The sequence below is a fragment of the Oryx dammah genome, unplaced genomic scaffold (genome assembly GCF_014754425.2).
Source record: "Oryx dammah isolate SB20612 unplaced genomic scaffold, SCBI_Odam_1.1 HiC_scaffold_29, whole genome shotgun sequence".
NCBI lineage: Eukaryota > Metazoa > Chordata > Mammalia > Artiodactyla > Bovidae > Oryx > Oryx dammah.
In genome coordinates this window covers 4,220,920-4,240,036 of record NW_024070213.1, presented here as the reverse complement: position 1 = coordinate 4,240,036, position 19,117 = coordinate 4,220,920, and the positions used below count along the sequence as shown (strand labels likewise).

Here is a 19,117-nt window from a genome sequence, read left to right as displayed (position 1 = left end):
TAATATCACTTCCAAGACTATGTTAAATAATAACAGTGATAGCAGATATCTGTTTACTTCCTGATTTTAACTAAAATAATTTTTATGTTTCAGCATTTAATCAATTATTTCTGTTGTTTTGGGCAAGAGATATTTATTTTTTTAAAGTAATTTCCACAAACTACTCTTTTACTTAATTAGGACCAGCTGCTGACCTTTATAAAATCTAACTGGGATCACATGACTTTTCCCCTGCCTTTAATCTGTAAATGTAATGGATTATATTGACTGATGGCAACACTGAAACACCCATGTATTCTTAGAACAAATTCTATTCAACAGATGTATTTTTCTATCACTACACTGCTAAATACTCAGTAGTGATATTTAATTTAGAAATTACACATTATGCTCACAAAGGAAGTCGGTCTTTGGTTTTATTTTTGTGGTTATCTTTATAATATTTGATATTAAAGTTATACTACCTATATTAAATAAACTGAGACGTTTCCATCTTTTTCTATGATATAGAATGGCTTACATGAGAATTATATTAGAACTCAGCTGTAAACCCATCTGATCCTAATCTTTTTTAATTGTGGCAAAATATATATACAATTAATCATCTTTGTCATTTTTAAAGTGCAGCTCAACAGTTTTTAAGTACATTCACATTGTTGTGCAACCAACTTCCAGAACTTTAAAAAATTTATTTATTTTTATTGGAGGCTAATTACTTTACAATATTGTAGTGGTTTTTGCCATACACTGACATGAATCAGCCATGGGTATACATGTGTTCCCCATCCTGAAGCCCCCTCCCACCTCCCTCCCCATCCCATCCCTCTGGATCATCCCAGTGCACCAGCCCTGAGCACCCTGTCTCATGCATCGAACCTAGACTGGCAATATGTTTCACATATGATAATAAACATGGTTCAATTCCAGAACTCTTTTTATCTTATAAAACTGAACCTATACCCAAGAAACGAGCTTCCATTCTACTCTCCAGGCCCTGGCAACTGTCCTCTACTTTTCTGCCTCTATGAATTTGACTGTTCTAGGGACCTCATACTAGTAGTATCATACAGTATTTGTCTTTTTGTAATTTACTTATTTCATGTGCTTCCCTGGTAGCTCAGCTGGTAAAGAATTTGCCTGCAATGCAAGAGAACCCAGTTTGATTCCTGGGTCAGGAAGATCTACTGGAGAAGGGACAGGCTACCCACTCCAGTATTCTTGGGCTTCCCTTGTGGCTCAGCTAGTAAAGAATCCACCCGCAATGCAGGAGCCCTGGGTTCAATCCCTGGGTTGGGAGGATCCCCTGGAAAAGGGAAAGGCTACCCACTCCAGTATTTTGGCCTGGAGAATTTCATGGACTATACAGTCCACGGAGTCACAAAGAGTTGGACACGACTGAATGATTTTCACTTGCACGTTCTATTTCATGTAGCATAACATCTTGAAAATTCACCCATTTTTGTAGCATGTGTTAAGTTTCTTCCCTTTTAAAGGCTGAATAATATTCCATTATATGTACAGACCATATTCTGTTCATCTGTTCATCTAGTGAACATTTGGGCTGCTTCTACTTTTTGGCTATTGTGAATAATGATGTTATGAACATGCTACTATGTTAGGAATAATACTGTTATTATCTAATACTATTAACTAGTATTATACAGACCCTGCTTTCAATTCCTTAGGGTATATATACTCAGATGGAGAATTGCTGGATCATTTGATAATTCTATTTTTAATTTCTTGTGAGTTGCCACACTCTTTTCCATAGCTGCCTCATTATTCTGCATTCCTGGAGTCTGTTTTCAATGGGAGATCATTCAACTAACAGTGGCTTAAAAAAACGTGGCTTTATTTTTCTCACACAAAAGCAGTCTACAATGATGCAGTTCCTCAACAACGGCATCTAACTTTCAGCTTTCTTTTTTTTACACTTTTTATTTTGTATTGGGGTATGGTGGGTGGTGGTTTAATTGCTGAGTTATGTCAGACTCCTGTAACCTCATGGACTGTAATCCCGCCAGGCTCCTCTGTCCATCAGATTTCCCAGGCAAGAATACTGGAGTGAGGTGCCATTTCCTTCTCTAGGGGATTTTCCAGACGCAGGGATCAAACCTGTGGCTCCCACACTGCAGGCAGATTCTTTACCACAGGGAAGCCTATATTGGGATTTTATCAAACAATGTTGGCTTCTTAATACAATGGCTTTTACACTCAAGCTTGCTCTCTTGGCAGAAAACTGCTGCTGCACCTCCAGTCCTCTTGACTGCATTCCACTCAGGAAGGGAAAAATGCAAAGGACAATACGAATATTCCCATTTATATTGCCAAAATTGTCACACGGCCACCACCAGCTACAAGAAAACTTCAGAAATCAAATTTAGTTTTATGATTCTATAATAGATGCAAGCAAGGAAGGAAAAGGTTGTGGCAAGGTATTGGCCAGCCAACTACTCCACTCCCTGCCACTGTCTAATTTTTCAAATATTCCACTTTTTCCTGATCAATCTTGGCAATTTATATTTTTTTGAACATCATCCATACAGATTTTCAATTTTTTAACTCTAATTATTTGCTTATAAGATTCTCTAAAAATTATTCTAATTTTCTCATTCCTAATCTGCATATGATTATTTCTAACTTTTCTTCCCTTCATTAGAGTTGCAGGGTTTATTTATTTTACTAGTCTTTCAAAACAACCAGTTTTTAGATTGATTTACCCTTTTCTATCTGGAGTTTTCTATTTAACTGTAGCTTTAAAAATTTTAGTTATTGTTTTCTTTGTTTATTTTGTGGTTCCAATTTCTTAAAGTAATAAATTCCCTTATATTTCATTTTTCTTTTTTAATAATGTATTTTCCTCTTGATATAGCTTTACTGTATCTCAAAGATTTTGTGTTCACCATTTTTGAGACATTTTGTAATTTTCCTCTTGATTACTTGTTTGATCCCCAAACTATTGAGAGGTACATTTTTTAATTTCTATGTAGACAAAAAAAATTTTGGTCACTATTTCTATTTCATTAAATTATAACCAAAATGATCTATAAAAATCTCTAAAAAAAACTACTGAGGTTTCCATTGTGGACAAGCATATGATCAGTTTTTAGTGTTTCACAGCTAATTTAAACAATATCTCAAATTTATTGAGCATGTGTTTTGTAAAGTTTATATTAACCTATTTAATCCTCTTAACAATGCTATGAAATAGTACTATTACTATACCCATTATTATTGATGAGAAAATTAAAGCATTAAAGCCACATTGCTAGTGTTAGAAATAGAATCTGGATTTAAGCTTACTGATTGCATTACCAATTCCTCTAAGTTATTGTTTTTGTCTACTTAGATGTGTCCAATTTTGAAAGACATACATACAGTGAAATGCTTCATTATAATTTCATTTCTGTTAACTAGCTTTGTTTTAAATATTTAGGTAGTATGTGCTGAAAAGAGGTTTAAAATGGAGATCTTACTTTTTAATACATAATATCCTTCTCATGGGGTCGCAAAGAGTCGGACACGACTGAGCGACTGAACTGAACTAAATATCTTTCTTTATTCAGTTTATTCAATGCTCACTGAAAGCTTGCTATATAGTTGAGGATGCTTAACCCTAAGGTTCACCTTGTCTGATACTGTCACTCCTGTTCTGTCTGCATTTGCTAGGTGCTCATCCGTAATTTTCAACATTCAATTTTAAGACCGTTTCTTACAATGACATTTAGCTGAGTTTTGCCTTTTAAGCTACGATGATCTTGGTCTTTTGTTTGTTAACATATAAATTTTTATTTATGTATTTATTTTTGGCTACACTGGGTCTTTGCTGCTGTGTGCAGGCTTTCCCTAGCTGTGGGGCGCAGGCTTCTCACTGCAGTGCCTTCTCTTGCTGCAGAGCACAGGCTCTAGGCCACAAGAGCTTTAGCAGTTCCAGCACATGGGCTCAGTAGTGGTGGTGCACTGGCTGAGTGGGTGGTGCACAGCAAGTGGGATCGGAATTCCTGGACCAGGGATCACATCCGTGTCCCCTGCATTAGCAGGCAGATTCTTAGCCACTAGACCACCAGGGAAGTCCGATCTTGGTCTTTTAATGGGAAACTTAAATCTACTCATGTTTACTGTAATGACTGATTAGCAAAAATTTTATTTCCCCCATCTTACTTTTTATCCTTTATTCTTTTCTTGTGTTATTTTTGCTATTTGTTCCCATGTTAATTGAGTGTACTTTTAAACATTCTAGTCCCACCCAACTTCCTCCACCCACCAAGATACAATCTTCAGAATATTCTTCATCTCCTCACAGGTAAGATCTGTGGGACATATTCATTTCTCTCTCCATCTCTATTTCCCAGGATTTGCTGAGTTAGATTAGCACGGCTCATTTGTTACAACTAGGTCTGTTCTAACACATCTGCTGCTGAGAGCACTTTCTCTGGTGTGTTTTCACGTGGAGCATGTGGATGACGTCACTTTTGCATCTGCTTATCTGCAGGTTCCTGAAATGTAAATATCTTGGGATGTAGTGCTTTTCTCTCGATTGCCTACAGCTCTTACTCTAGTCTCAGTTAGTTTTATAACACAAGGTTGATTTTTTTTTTTTAATGTATAAGGAATCTCTCTGAAGGGGGTGACATATTTTAGCACTGCCTCTATACCCTAGGACTTAGGGAACTACATCTGTGTTAATGTGTGCCTTTTCTCATTAATCCCACATGCAACTGTGCGTGTCCTTTCAATTGGTAAGTTAAGGTGGATCCTCAGTTTAAGAGACATTTTCTTTTTTAAAAAATTACTTCTCTGTGCTCCTTTTCCAATTTCTGAAAATTTTATTATTCTCATACCAAGACTCTTGAGTCTACCTAAGTTTCTATTTTCTCATTATTTTCTTATCTTTGCAATTTTCCCCCCGACACTGAGATACTATTTCACTTGTCTTCCAGGTTATTAATGTGGATCTCAACAATGGCGATCCTATCCTTCAATCCATCTACTGCATTCTATAGTTTAGAAACACATATTTCCTTTTTTGTGAAAATATTCTTGTGAGTGGCGTTACAGAGAGGGTCAACATTACACTGTATCTCCTTGTGTCTGTTAGTTGCTCAGTCATGTCCAACTCTTTGCGACCCCATGGACTGTAGCCACCAGGCTCCTCTGTCCATGAGATTCTCCAGGCAAGAATACGGGAGTGGGTTGCCACTCCCTTCTCCAGGGGATCTTCCCTACCCAAGGATCGAACCCAGACCTCCCACACTGCAGGCAGATTCTTTACCATCTGAGCTACCAGGGAAGACTCCACATCTCTTTAATGCTTCTAGTTTTTCGTTCAAGTGTTGAAGGCTCCTGGAACACCTTAAATGCATTTATGTGTTTTTTTGCCTATTTGAGGTTCAGGTCTGCATACAGAAGCACCCCTAGTGGCAGATGCCCCATAGATATTCTCCAAAGGCCAGCAACTACAACAGAAAATTGCCAGTGCCCCACTGAGAGATGGAGGAAAAGATGTCTCTCTGTTCTCCCTGCTGCTGCTGCTGCTGAGTCACTTCAGTCGTGTCCGACTCTGTGCGACCCCATAGACGGCAGCCCACCAGGCTCCGCCATCCCTGGGATTCTCCAGCCAAGAACTCCAGAGTGGGTTGCCATTTCCTCCTCCCACAAACTCAGGAATTGGGGGGCCATACCCTAGTAATATTCAGCTTCATGAGGGCCGAGACTAAGCATGGGGAAAACATTAACCTTCCTCCAGGACTCCCCTGGCTCCCTGATGGCTCAGAGGGCAAAGCGTCTGCCTGAGATGCAGATCAAACCCAGGTTCGATCCCTGGGTTGGGAAGATCCCCTGGAAAAGGAAATGGCCACCCACTCTATTATTCTTGCCTGGAAAATTCCATGGTTGGAGGAGCGTGGTAGGCTATAGTCCATGGGGTTGCAAAGAGTCAGACACGACTGAGCTTGCTTTCTTTTCTTTCAGTACTCCCCTATGCCCTGATTCTTCTCCCAGCTCTCTTCAAAGATCAAAGATCAAAAGAGAAGCCCTACCTCAGCTTTTCCTGGTGGCCTTTCCCAGAACCCAAGATCTCATTCACACCCAACTCTCTACTAGGGTCAGGTGAGACACACACAGGTGGGAACCTAGTATAAACACGGATAGGAAACACAGATTCATTCAAGCTGCCACATTCCTGAAACTTTCCCTGTGCCTAGGCCTAAATTTGTAAAATCTTTAAAAGTTTAATTTTTGTATACCTTAGATCAAAGCATAGTTCGTGGTCTCATGTTTATAGAAAAAGATTAAAATTAGCTGAGTAACTTTGCCAGAACACCTCCTTGAATAAAAAATCGATCATTTGTATAAACAAAAGAAGAAAGCTAAATAGGAAAAATAAATAATCTAAAAGCATTATCCTGATTTAGTATCTCTTAAAGTTTACAGTGTCAGACTTTATTTTGGGGGGCTCCAAAATCACTGCAGATGGTGACTGCAGCCATGAAATTAAAAGACGCTTACTCCTTGGAAGAAAAGTTATGACCAACCTAGACAGTATATTCAAAAGCAGAGACATTACTTTGCCGACTAAGGTCTGTCTAGTCAAGGCTATGGTTTTTCCAGTGGTCATGTATGGATGTGAGGGTTGGACTGTGAAGAAGGCTGAGCGCCGAAGAATTGATGCGTTTGAACTGTGGTGTTGGAGAAGACTCTTGAGAGTCCCTTGGACTGCAAGGAGATCCAACCAGTCCATTCTAAAGGAGATCAACCCTGGGATTTCTTTGGAAGGAATGATGCTAAAGCTGAAACTCCAGGACTTTGACCACCTCATGTGAAGAGTTGACTCACTGGAAAAGATTCTGATGCTGGGAGGGATTGGGGGCAGGAGGAGAAGGGGACAAGAGGATGAAATGGCTGGATGGCATCACTGACTCAATGGACGTGAGTCTGAGTGAACTCCGGGAGTTGGTGATGGACAGGGAGGCCTGGCGTGCTGCGATTCATGGGGTCGCAAAGAGTCGGACACGACTGAGCAACAGAACTGAACTGAAAGTTTACATTTCAAGTAAATTTGTATGTGGGATTATAATATTCAAATAAATGATACTATGGGTGGAAGCATTATTGAATTTCTTTTGTCATTTTCAGAAAGAATAATGTCTTTCTGAACATGACATTGAAATCCAGAAGTTATAAAAGATTAATAAATTTGGTTACAAAAGATTGAAAATACGTATGTGACAAAACAAAGTTAAATGTCAGCTACTGAATAGCAAAAAGGAATAAACTTTCGATACACACAACATGAATTTCAAAAGCATTAGGTTAAATGAAGAAAGCATAAAACAGAAGACTACTATCGTGTGATTATCCCACTTCTGTGAAATTCTAAGTGAGAAAAAGCTACAGTGATAGAAAGTAGACTGAGCTGCCAGGTCCAGAGGTTCTACGAAGTCCCAGGGAAGGGACTGACTACGAAGGAGCCCAACGGAACTGGGTGTGGCGGGGTATGGAAATGCTGTAGATCAGGATTTTGGTGGTGAATACATACACTTGTCAAAACTTACTGATCCGTACACTTAAAAATTGGTGACTGTTATTGTATATAAATTATACTTCAATATAGCCAACAAAAAAAGCTGAATAGAAAGTATATTTATAACATACATGCTAAGAAGTAATTTGCTTATTATACATATAATTCTTAAAGTAGCTAATAAGACAAATAGCCTAATAAGTTCACAGAAAAAAAATACATGAGTAACTAAACAAATGATAAATATAAGAGTAAATGTTCAACCTCAGTTATAAGAAATGCATATTCAAACAATTAGATTATATATATTTTTTTACCAGATTGGCAAAGATTAAAATATTTGCTAGTACCTAGTGCTGCAATCTAGGGACATACAAACTCTATAGGTTTTCTTTCAATGGGAATTTAGCAGCATCTATCAACTTTTTAAATACATACATCCTCAGACCCAGAAATCCCACGTGTAGGAAATCATCTCAGAGATGTAAGTAAAGGTATACTAACAACAAATATTTATATAGTGCTTACATTTTTGTCAGGCATTAAGCATTTTATCTTGAATAGCTGATTTAATCTTTAAAGTAACTCTAAAAGGTTCAAGGTATGAAGGGGCTAGGGAACTTGCCCAAGGTCATACTGCTGGTAAGTGGGCAAGTCAGGATTCAAACTCAGGCAGTGTGGCCATAGGATTTATACTCTCAGGCACTGTGTTACTTTCTCTTTCCAAAGAAAGTTGAATGCTGCCTCATTTGTAATAACAAAAACCAAAGTGACACTGGTTAAAATCTATATAATAAAATAGCAGGAAGGACTCATTAAAAAACAAAGTAGCTCTCTATATGCTAAATGAAAACACTGTCCATGTTGTGATACTAAGTAAAAAGCTTGCTGCAAACACAATCAATAGCAAAAGTCTTATTCAGGAAAATAATACATAGACTTGCATGTACCGAGAAAATTTCCGGAATATATGCATCAAACTATGTTTAACAAATACCACTGAGATGTAAGGATGGGCAAGAGAAAGATTTTTATTTTTTACTTTACTCCATTCTGCATAATTTGACTTCTTTAAACTAAAGGCATAGTACTTTTATTACCTAAGAAATCTGCTTAAAAACACAATTACTCTACTTAGTATTCTACAATTTTTACATGGATTTACCTTTAATTCTTGGATTAGTTGGGTTCTCCTGTCTCTTAAATTCTTTAACTCTTTCTCATCCCAGCATCTAGCCTTGGATTTTAAGTCACTTGACCCTCCAGAGATCACTCCAGATTTTAAAAATAATGTTCCATCAAGAGCTACTGTCTGTAAAATTAAAAATATTTTACCTTGGAGAAATGTACACAAAGAAGATAAAAACAGAATATAACACAACAACTTATACAGCTAAGAATATGTAGTTAAAAAAACTATTTACTGAACTCTATCATAAGACAACTAGCTCATGAGGGACACCAGCCAACAAACTCACAAATACAAAACTCTGTTTTGTGTTTCAGGCACAAATGAATAGCAATATAAAAAGTTCAAAATAAAATTATATGTTAGTCTCAAACATATTCAGTACTGAGAAGAAAAAAACCAAGAGTATTTGTATTTAATATCTCATACTTTGCATTATGTAATACTGTATTTTAAAGACTCTGACATCACATGTCAAAGACATTCTTTGAAAACAGCCTTAGTTACTTTAGAATATCAAAAATACCATGTACTCTAAAATGAATATGAAATTGGACCCCAAATTTTAACTGAGTCAAATGTATAAAACAGCTTGAAATTTATAGTCTTGCTTTATGGACTAAATGAAAGCAATTCTCAGTGTTTTAAAAATGTTTCTAATTAATTAGTCAAAGCAGAGGAGAGAGCCTGTGGAGGACTAAAGCCACGTAATGTAAACCAATTTTAAAAAAAGCCAACAGGAGCCTCATTCATTCCTAGATTCAGACACTCCGTGTGACTGCTGTGTTTGAGACATTCTATACTGGGAACTGGAGTGACCAAAAGAGAGTCCAGTATGGCACTGACCCTTATGGTCAGACTAGCAAGGAAAAGAAACATATAAACATACCATTACAAAAACAGAGTAATCTGTGGGCATAAAACTGGGGTGTTCCAACCCAGCCTGGAAGGTTCGCAGAAGCCTCCCAGAGGCGGTGAAGGCTTTCACTGTGTCTTATCAAAAGTATGAGTTAGAATTAGATTAATTACATTTAACAGAAAACTTAGTTTCTCTCTCTTTTGCAATTTCAGAGGTAAACATTCCAGTGTGCGTATGTTGCTGCACAGTTAACCCACACTCCTGTCATACTGCTCCGTCACCCTTAGTATTTTACTGGGATTACCCCTCAGAGGGGACAGGCCTTTTATTTTCTGGAAGGCATCGGGGGTTCCCTTCCCTCCCAACTGTTAGCTTGGCAATGAGTTTTTTCATCACGTCTGAACTCAGGAAGGACACTAGATCTCTACCAGATACCAACAGCAATGGCATGGAAACTGAACTCCTGTAGGTGGTGTCTGATCCAGAAAGAAGTTTCCCTGACTAGGAAGCCCACTGTTACATGATCACCTTACTCCTCTGACCTCTCCATAAAAGCTTCCCTCTCCTGGAACACTTTTAGCTCATGCCGTTTTTGCCTAGCAAAGTACACCTATACAGAATGAAAGCTGACGAATTACATAGGCTCCACTGCTCCTCTGCCTTTCGGCTGTTCAATAAAGTTTACTTTTACATCTACACTGTATGTCACTAGTGATGTGTCAAGCGGCTCTTATTTGACAACCTTCAAAGTCATTCTGTAGTCCAAGATGACTCCTAGAGCTCTAGCTACTGTGTCTGAATTTCAGGAAAGAAAGGAAAGAGTGAGGCTGCTAGACAGGGCAGATCACAGAGCTCTTTGTATGTCATCACAGGAAGAATGTGGATCAAACACAGCTGAGGACTGACAGGGTGTGTGGAGGGGCTGGAGATTAGCACTGCCTGACAGCAAAGGAGAGAGATGGTGAGATCTGAACAGACCACTCTGGCAACCATATGGAAAATGGACTGACTGGTCCACGTGAAGCCAGAGGTGATGGTATGAAATCAGCTAATAATATCTAAGGTAAAGAAAAGGAAAAAGATTTTGAGATATATTTAGGTGGTATAATTTTAAAAGTTATGGGAACTGCAGAGGTTATAAGGAGATCCATGAGTAAAAACCAGAATTTCATTTGGTTAGAAGAGTGGTACTAAGAATTGAGATCAAGATTTAGAAAGAACATGAGTTTAGTTTTATACATGATAATTTTATACTGTCTGTGGTCTAACATTTTACCTACTGATAATGTATATCTTGACTATTTCCTAAAAGAAATTAATTCTTTTATAGATTAAAATGAAGATTATTGTACTAAATATAAATAGACAATAAGACAGCTACAAATAAGAGATAGCAAATTAAACTTGATGAAAAAAGAAAGTATAACTAATTTAGACTATGATGAGAAGTCAATTCAATCAAAAAGAAAAAGAAAAATTATTAAATATACTGGGATAGATAATCACCCATTGGGGGGAGAAAGCTATTATCTGCATCTGATAATACATATTAAAATTAATTCTAGATTAAAATTAAAATATAGAAGTGATATCATTAAAAAATGTAGTAAATACATACTTGATCTCATGGTAAAGACCCAATTATACATATATCAATACCTACAAAGGCTAAGAGTAATATAGCTGACTATCAAATATCGGGCACATAGACCACAACACTCACTAGATCTTTCAAGAATATGGTTGCCAGACTTAGCAAAGAGGAATATAGGATGCCCAGTTAAATCTGAACTTCTGATAAACAACAAATAACTTTTAAATTTATGTCCAAATATTTTATCTGGCAACTCTATAGAACATGTTAGGGATGGTTTTCCTATTCCTTTATTTTGGGGGGGCTCCACCACGTGGCATGTGGGATCTCAGTTCCCCACCAGGGGCTGAACCCATGTCCCCTGCACTGGAAGTGTAGAGTCTTAACCACTGGACCACCAGGGAAGTCCCGATTTTCCTTTTTGAGCTCTATTTTCCAAACTGAACATTTATTAACTTGTTTTTTGCATGTGTAAAAGTCAACTGTGACACACACACACAAACTTGTGGGCTGGCTTGGCAAGAAGAGAGAGAAGTGTATCAGGAACTTTGAACTAAGAATCTGTCATAACACATATGCTATCCTATGCCCACTCTCTCTTTCCAGGCATCACACTTGGCCAAGTCAACTTCCCCTCTTAGAGCAGAGGGTACTCACAATTTTCTGAGATTGTTTTTATTACTTTGTTGGCTGCTGCTGTCATTACTGTAACTATCATACTATGCTTGACATAGTGCATATATGCTATTCAATTGTATGTTTGCACCCCATGAGTAAATATGATTTCCATCTTACAGACTGGGGCTTACAGATATTAAGAAGCTTGCCTAAAGCCATTTGTTGTTGTTAGTTGCTAAATCACGTCCAATTCTTTGCCACCCCATGGACTGCAGCACACCAGGCTTTTCTGTCCTTCACTATCTCTTGGAGTTTGCTCAAATTCATGTTCGTAGAGTCAGTGATGCTATCTAACCATCTCATCCTCTGCTGCCCTCTTCTTTTGCCTTCAATCTTCCCAGCATCAGAGTCTTCTCCAATGAGTCGGCTCTTCGCATCACGTGGCTGAAGTACTGGAGCTTCTACTTCAGCATCAGTCTTTCCAGTGAATATTCAGGGTCCATTTCCTTTAGGATTGACTGGTTTGATCGCCTTGCTGTCCAAAGGACTCTCAAAAGTCTTCTCCAGCACAATTCAATTCAGTTCAGTTCAGTTGCTCAGTCGTGTCCGACTCTTTGCGATCCCATGAATCGCAGCACGCCAGGCCTCCCTGTCCATCACCAACTCCCGGAGTTCACTCAGACCCACGCCCATCGAGTCAGTGATGCCATCCAGCCATCTCATCCTCTTTTGTCCCCTTCTCCTCCTGCCCCCAATCCCTCCCAGCATCAGAGTTTTTTCCAAGGAGTCAACTCTTCACATGAGGTGGCCAAAGTACTGGAGTTTCAGCTTTAGCATCATTCCTTCCAAAGAAATCCCAGGGATGATCTCCTTCAGAATGGACTGGTTGGATCTCCTTGCAGTCCAAGGGACTCTCAAGAGTATTCTCCAACACCACAGTTCAAAAGCATCAATTCTTTGGCGCTCAGCCTTCTTCACAGTCAAACTCTCACATCCATACAGGACTACTGGAAAAAACCAGCACAATTAGAAAGCATCAATTCTTCAGTGCTCAGTCTTCTTTATGGTCCAACTCTCACATCCATTCCTTGGTAGCTCAGCTGGTAAAGAATCCATCTGCAATGCAGGAGACCCCAGTTTGATTCCTGGGTCAGGAAGATCCCCCAGAGAAGGGATAGGCTACCCACTCCAATATTCTTGGGTTTACCTGGTAGCTCAGCTGGTAAAGAATCTGACTGCAATGTGGGAGACCTGGGTTTGATCCCTGCATTGGGAAGTTCCCCTGGAGAAGGGAAAGTCTACCCACTCCAGTATTCTGGCCTAGAGAATTCCATGGACTATTCCATGGGGTTGCAAAGAGTTGGATATGACTGAGCAACTTTCATTTTCACTCAAATCCAGACTATATGGCTAAGTAAAGTCTCTGCTTTTTAACATGCTGTCTAAGTTTGTCATAGCTTTTCTTCCAAGGAGCAAGTATCTTTTAATTTCACAACTGCAGTCACTGTCCACAGTGATTTTGGAGCTCATGAAAATAGAATCTGTCACTGCTTCTACTTTTTCCCTTCTATTTGCCATGAAGTGATGGGATTGATGCCATGATCTCCATTTTTTGAATGCTGAGTTTTAAGCCAGCTTTTTCACTCTCCTCTTTCACTTTCATCAAGAGGCTCTTCAGTTCCTCTTCACTTTCTGCTATCAGAGTGGTATCATCTGCAAATCTGAGGTGGATATTTCTCCTGGCAATCTTGATTCCAGCTTATGATTCATCCAGCCCGGCATTTCACATGATGTATTCGGCACAAAGCTAAATAAACAGAGTGACAATATAAAACCTTGACATACTCCTTTCCCACAACTGAAGCAGTCAGTTGTTCCACGTAAGGCGTTGCTTCTTGACATGCATACAGGTTTTTCAGGAGACAGGTAAGGAGGTCTGGTATTTCCATCTCTTTAAGACAGGGACTAAAATCCCTAAATCAAGTTGATCAAACATCTATGTCCATGTTCTTATTAATCACCATGTTATAGACCTCCTCTAATTCTAAAAATGAAATAGGTAGCAATTCATAGAATTACAGGGCTTTTAAAAATAGTTTCTAGGTTTATTAAAATAATTTCTTTAAAAAGTAAACTTGGTATCAAATAACCTATTTTCATTTGATTGACAGTCAAAGCTATTCTGGAAGGACTACAATTTCTATTTCTAGCCTGAAAATTACAGTTTACAATGGTTGCTCAGTGCAGTCATCCTATGCCTATTTGGGGGCTTGCATTCCCCCCAAAATACCTTGGGAATCTCATATAAAATAAGAAGCTGGGGGCATTTTAAAATATTAGTAGCATTAAAAAGTTCCAGAGAGCCTAGCTTAGGAAAAGGAGGATTTCTTTGGCATTAAAAATTCATTCTGAGGTATATCCGATCATTCCACTGAACCAAATTCAACTGTTTCAAGAAACTCTGTTTCAGTGTTATAAGCTGCTGAAGCAGATCCTCTGTAACTTTTGTGTTATATAGGTTATACGTATTTTTAAGCTGTCTTTCACAGGTATGGAAAATAATATACTTTAACATTTCCTTTTACTTTTGAATGGGTAAGACATTCACATAGTTCAAACTCCAGAAGATACAGGGCATAGAGTAAAAAATTTTCCTGGCATTGCTAGCCCCTACGACCCAGTTACCCTCCCCAGAGATAATCAATGCTGTCAATTTCTTATGTGTTCTTCCAGAAATATTTTTGCATAAACAAAAACACATCTCCTTTCCTCATGTTTTACACAAATGGTAACATAATAAACACTAGTCTACTTACTACTTTAAAAAAAACTGACTATATCTTGGAGTAGTCATGTATAGATTTAAGAGTTGGACTATAAAGAAAGCTGGTCGCTGAAGAATTGATGCTTTTTAACTGTGGTGTTGGAGAAGACTCTTGAGAGTCTCTTAGACAGCAAGGAGATCCAACCAGTCCATCCTAAAGGAAATCAGTCCTTAATATTCATTGGAAGGACTGATGCTGAAGCTGAAACTCCCAGTACTTTGGCCACCTGATGCAAAGAACTGACTCATCTGAAAAGACCCTGATACTGGGAAAGATTGAGGGCAGGAGGAGAAGGGGACAACAGAGGATGAGATGGCTGGATGGCATCACCGACTCAATGGACATGAGTTTGAGTAAACTCCAGGAGTTGGTGATGGACAGGGAGGCCTGGCGTGCTGTGGTCCATGGGGTCACAAAGAGGCGGACACAACTGAGCAACTGAACTGAAATCTTGGAGATTATCTGACACTTGTACATAGAGAGCTTCATTCCCTCTATTTAAGGTTATATAGTGTCCCATTTTATAAATGCATTATAACTTTACTGAACAGTTTTGTGCAAATTGTTTCCAAATTTCTTGCTGCACACAATGGTTCAATAACTAAATCTTATATATATATCATTTCATACACATACAATTTTATGTGTATGTTAAGTTCTTTACAACTGCTAGACTTGCCCCTCACAAAGCTGGCACAAATTTACATGCCCAGCGCAGTGAACCCAAGGGTCTCTTTCCCCATAAAGCGCTATCAAACTTTTTTATATTGATCAATTTGACAAGTGAAAACAGTATTTTGGTATAGTTTTAATGGGAATTTCCCGTATTTTAAGTGAGGGTGAGTTTTCATATTTAACACCAGTTATACATCTATTTCTGTTTTATTGACTAGGCCAAAGCCTCTGACTGTGTGGATCACAATAAACTGGAAAATTCTGAAAGAGAAGGGAATACCAGACCACTGACCTGCCTCTTGAGAAACCTATATGCAGGTCAGGAAGCCACAGTTAGACCTGGACATGGAACAACAGACTGGTTCCAAATAGGAAAAGGAGTCAGTCAAGGCTGTATATTGTCACCCTGCTTATTTAACTTCTATGCAGAGTACATCACGAGAAACGCTGGGCTGGAAGGAGCACAAGCTGGAATCAAGATTGCCAGGAGAGGGGGGAAAAAAAAGATTGCCGGGAGAAATATCAATAACCTCAGATATGCAGATGACACCACCCTTATGGCAGAAAGTGAAAAGGAACTAAAAAGCCTCTTGAGGAAAGTGAAAGAGGAGAGTGAAAAAGTTGGCGTAAAGCTCAACATTCAGAAAACGAAGATCATGGCATCTGGTCCCATCACTTCATGGCAAATAGATGGGGAAACAGTGGAAACAGTGTCAGACTTTATTTTGGGGGGCTCCAAAATCACTGCAGATGGTGACTGCAGCCATCAAATTAAAAGACGCTTACTCCTTGGAAGAAAAGTTATGACCAACCTAGATAGCATATTCAAACGCAGAGACATTACTTTGCCAACAAAGGTCCGTCTAGTCAAGGCTATGGTTTTTCCAATAGTCATGTATGGATGTGAGAGTTGGACTTGTGAAGAAAGCTGAGCGCCGAAGAATTGATGCTTTTGAAGTGTGGTGTTGGAGAAGACTCTTGAGAGTCCCTTGGATTTCAAGGAGATCCAACCAGTCCATTCTGAAGGAGATCAGCCCTGGGTGTTCTTTGGAAGGAATGATGCTAAAGCTGAAACTCTAGTATTTTGGCCACCTCATGCGAAGAGTTGACTCCTTGGAAAAGACTCTGATGCTGGGAGGTTTTGGGGCCAGGAGGAAAAGGGGACGACCGAGGATGAGATGGGTGGATGGCATCACCGACTCGATGGACGTGAATTTGAGTGAACACCGGCAGCTGGTGATGGACAGGGAGGCCTGGCGTGCTGCAATTCATGGGGTCGCAAAGAACTGGACACGACTGAGCGACAGAACTGAATATTTCCTTTTATGAACCTAAGTTTGCTCCTCTCCTTTGTCTGTTTTTCAACTTTATTTCTGTTCTTTACCTGATTGATTTGTGGCAAATTTTCTTTTTTCTGAGTAGAAAATATTTTCTCTGGTTTGCCATGTCTTTTGATTTTGCTTATAATGGTCTTTTCTATGCAGAAATGTTATATTTATGTAAATTTATGCATAGCGATTAATAATGGCTAAAAACCACTCCAGTATTCTTCCCTGGAGAATGCCATGGACAGGAGCCTGGCAGGCTACAGTCTATGGGGTCACAAAGAGTTGGATATGACTAAGTGACTAACACTTTCACTTTTTCACCCATGTTTTTAGCCTTGGGGTTGGCTTTTTTTATTTTTGGTCACATTGGAAAGGCCTTACTATCTCTGAGGTTAAGAAAAAAATTTCCCATAGTTTCTCTCGGTACCTTTACAGTTTTATTTTTTAACATTTACATTTCTGATCTATGAATATAGTGATATAAGGTATGAAGTCTAGATTCAACTATATTTTATTCCAGATGATACCTAGTTTTTTCAACCTACTGTACCCTGCATTTTTATTCTCTCTTGTTTAAGGTATTTTTTTGGAAAAATGATGTTTTCACAGATTACCAGCTAGTTAATGACATTTTTCTGGGTCTGTTTTTTTGCTACATCATATTAGAAGGGTAAAGCATAAATGAAAGTGAAAGTTGCTCAGTTGTGTCTGACTCTTTGTGACCCCATGGACTGTCCATGGAATTCTCTAGGCCAGAATACTGGAGTGGGTAGCCTTTCCCTTCTCCAGGAGATTTTCCCGACCCAGGGATTGAACCCAGGTCTCCAGCACTGCAGGTGGATTCTTTACCAGCTGAGCCACAAGGGAAGTCCAAGAAAAGTGGAGTGGGTAGTCTATGCCTTCTCCAGTGGATCTTCCCACCCAGGAATTAAACTGGGGTCTCCTGCATTGCAGGCAGATTCTTTACTAACTGAGCTATTAGGGAAGCCCAAAGCATAAACAGATATTTCTGTATATGATTTAGAGAAATAACCATCCAGTCTATGAGAAAAGGAAGCAAATAATTGTTGTTTCTTTGCTTAAGGGAAATGGATGAAATAATCACATGTACTGAAAGAGACTCTAGATTTTAAAATGTTACATAAATTTTTAAACTATTTTAAGATTGAGTTATAAATATCTTAATGACTAAACTACAGCTAGCAAAATCACTATAATTTATATTATATAGTTTACATATACTATATGTAGTTTATAAACTAACAAAAATATAATTTTGTGATGTAACTTGCAATGTTTGAACAAGGAAAATTTTAAACCACATTATCAAGACAATGGAAAGACATCAAGTCCATGGAAAACCAAAAGCTCAAATTAAAAACCTCAGATGATTTCTGTGAAAATATGACATCTATCCAAATGTCTTTTGCAACCTAAAATACAGAATATTCTTCAAGTGGAATAATAATAATGGGAAGATGAGTCCCTGGAACATACTTCAAGATAAAAATATGATTTATAAAGCTGATTAAAAGTTTGAAATAACAAAAAGAAAAAAATATAGCCTAAAGGAGTAAGGCATATTACTATGAACAATATATAAACCATCAATATATGGTGAATGAAGGAAAAGTTAAACACAGTCTTATCTTCATGTGACTTCTTTAAATTCATCACACAAATCTTCAAAAATCAATTTTACAAATATACAAAAATCAACTTTAGAATAGTTAATGAGGTAGCAAATAAGGAAGATATCTTAGTAGCTCACTTATTACACCTGCTTAAATGTAATATGGAGAAATCAATGACAGAGATCACATTAAGATTATTATAGCTACAACTACTAACGTGTATGAGAAGTTAATCATATAAAACAAGTCAATACATTTAATATGGGAAATTCCTATCTTTCATAAGAATAGCCTGCTTTGTGTTAATTTGCGATTCTGGACATTTCACATCAAATGTGTAAACTGACTAGCAAATACAAAATGACTATCACTTTTTTGAGAGCTATTTCCTGGGCACTATAAAAGCATTTTGCATGTTATTACTTATTTAATCCTATAACTCTATGAAACAAGTACTATTATTTCTGCCACTTTAGATGAACAAACTAAAAGGTTTAGAAACTTGCCTAAATTTACATAATTAATTACTAAGTAGTATCACTGGTCTTTTTTTCTTTTTGCAAGTCGCTCAGTCATGTCCAACTGTTTTCAACCCCGTGGACTATACAGTCCATGGAATTCTCTAGGCCAGAATACTGGAGTGGGTATCCTTTTCCTTCTCCTGTGGATCTTCCCAACCCAGGAATCTTCCCAGTCCAGGGATCAAACCCTGGTCTCCCACACTGCAGGTCAATTTTTCACCAGCTGAGCCACAAGGGAAGCCTAAGAATACTGGAGTGGGTAACCTATCCCTTTTCCAGTGGATCTTCTCGACCCAGGAATCGACTGGGGTTTCCTGCATTGCAGGCAGATTCTTTACCAACTATCAGGATA

The 19,117-nt window shown here is 38.3% G+C and overlaps 1 protein-coding gene across 2 annotated transcripts in view; it reads right to left on the bottom strand.

Moving 5' to 3' along the window:
- Positions 1-19,117, bottom strand: part of SMC1B (structural maintenance of chromosomes 1B) — an 81,292-nt gene that overhangs the window by 35,672 nt on the left and 26,503 nt on the right. For both annotated transcript variants that reach the window (XM_040234552.1, XM_040234553.1), the window contains exon 12: positions 8,688-8,834. In XM_040234552.1, coding sequence (XP_040090486.1) covers positions 8,688-8,834 — 147 coding nt within the window. The remainder of the gene's footprint in view (positions 1-8,687; positions 8,835-19,117) is intronic.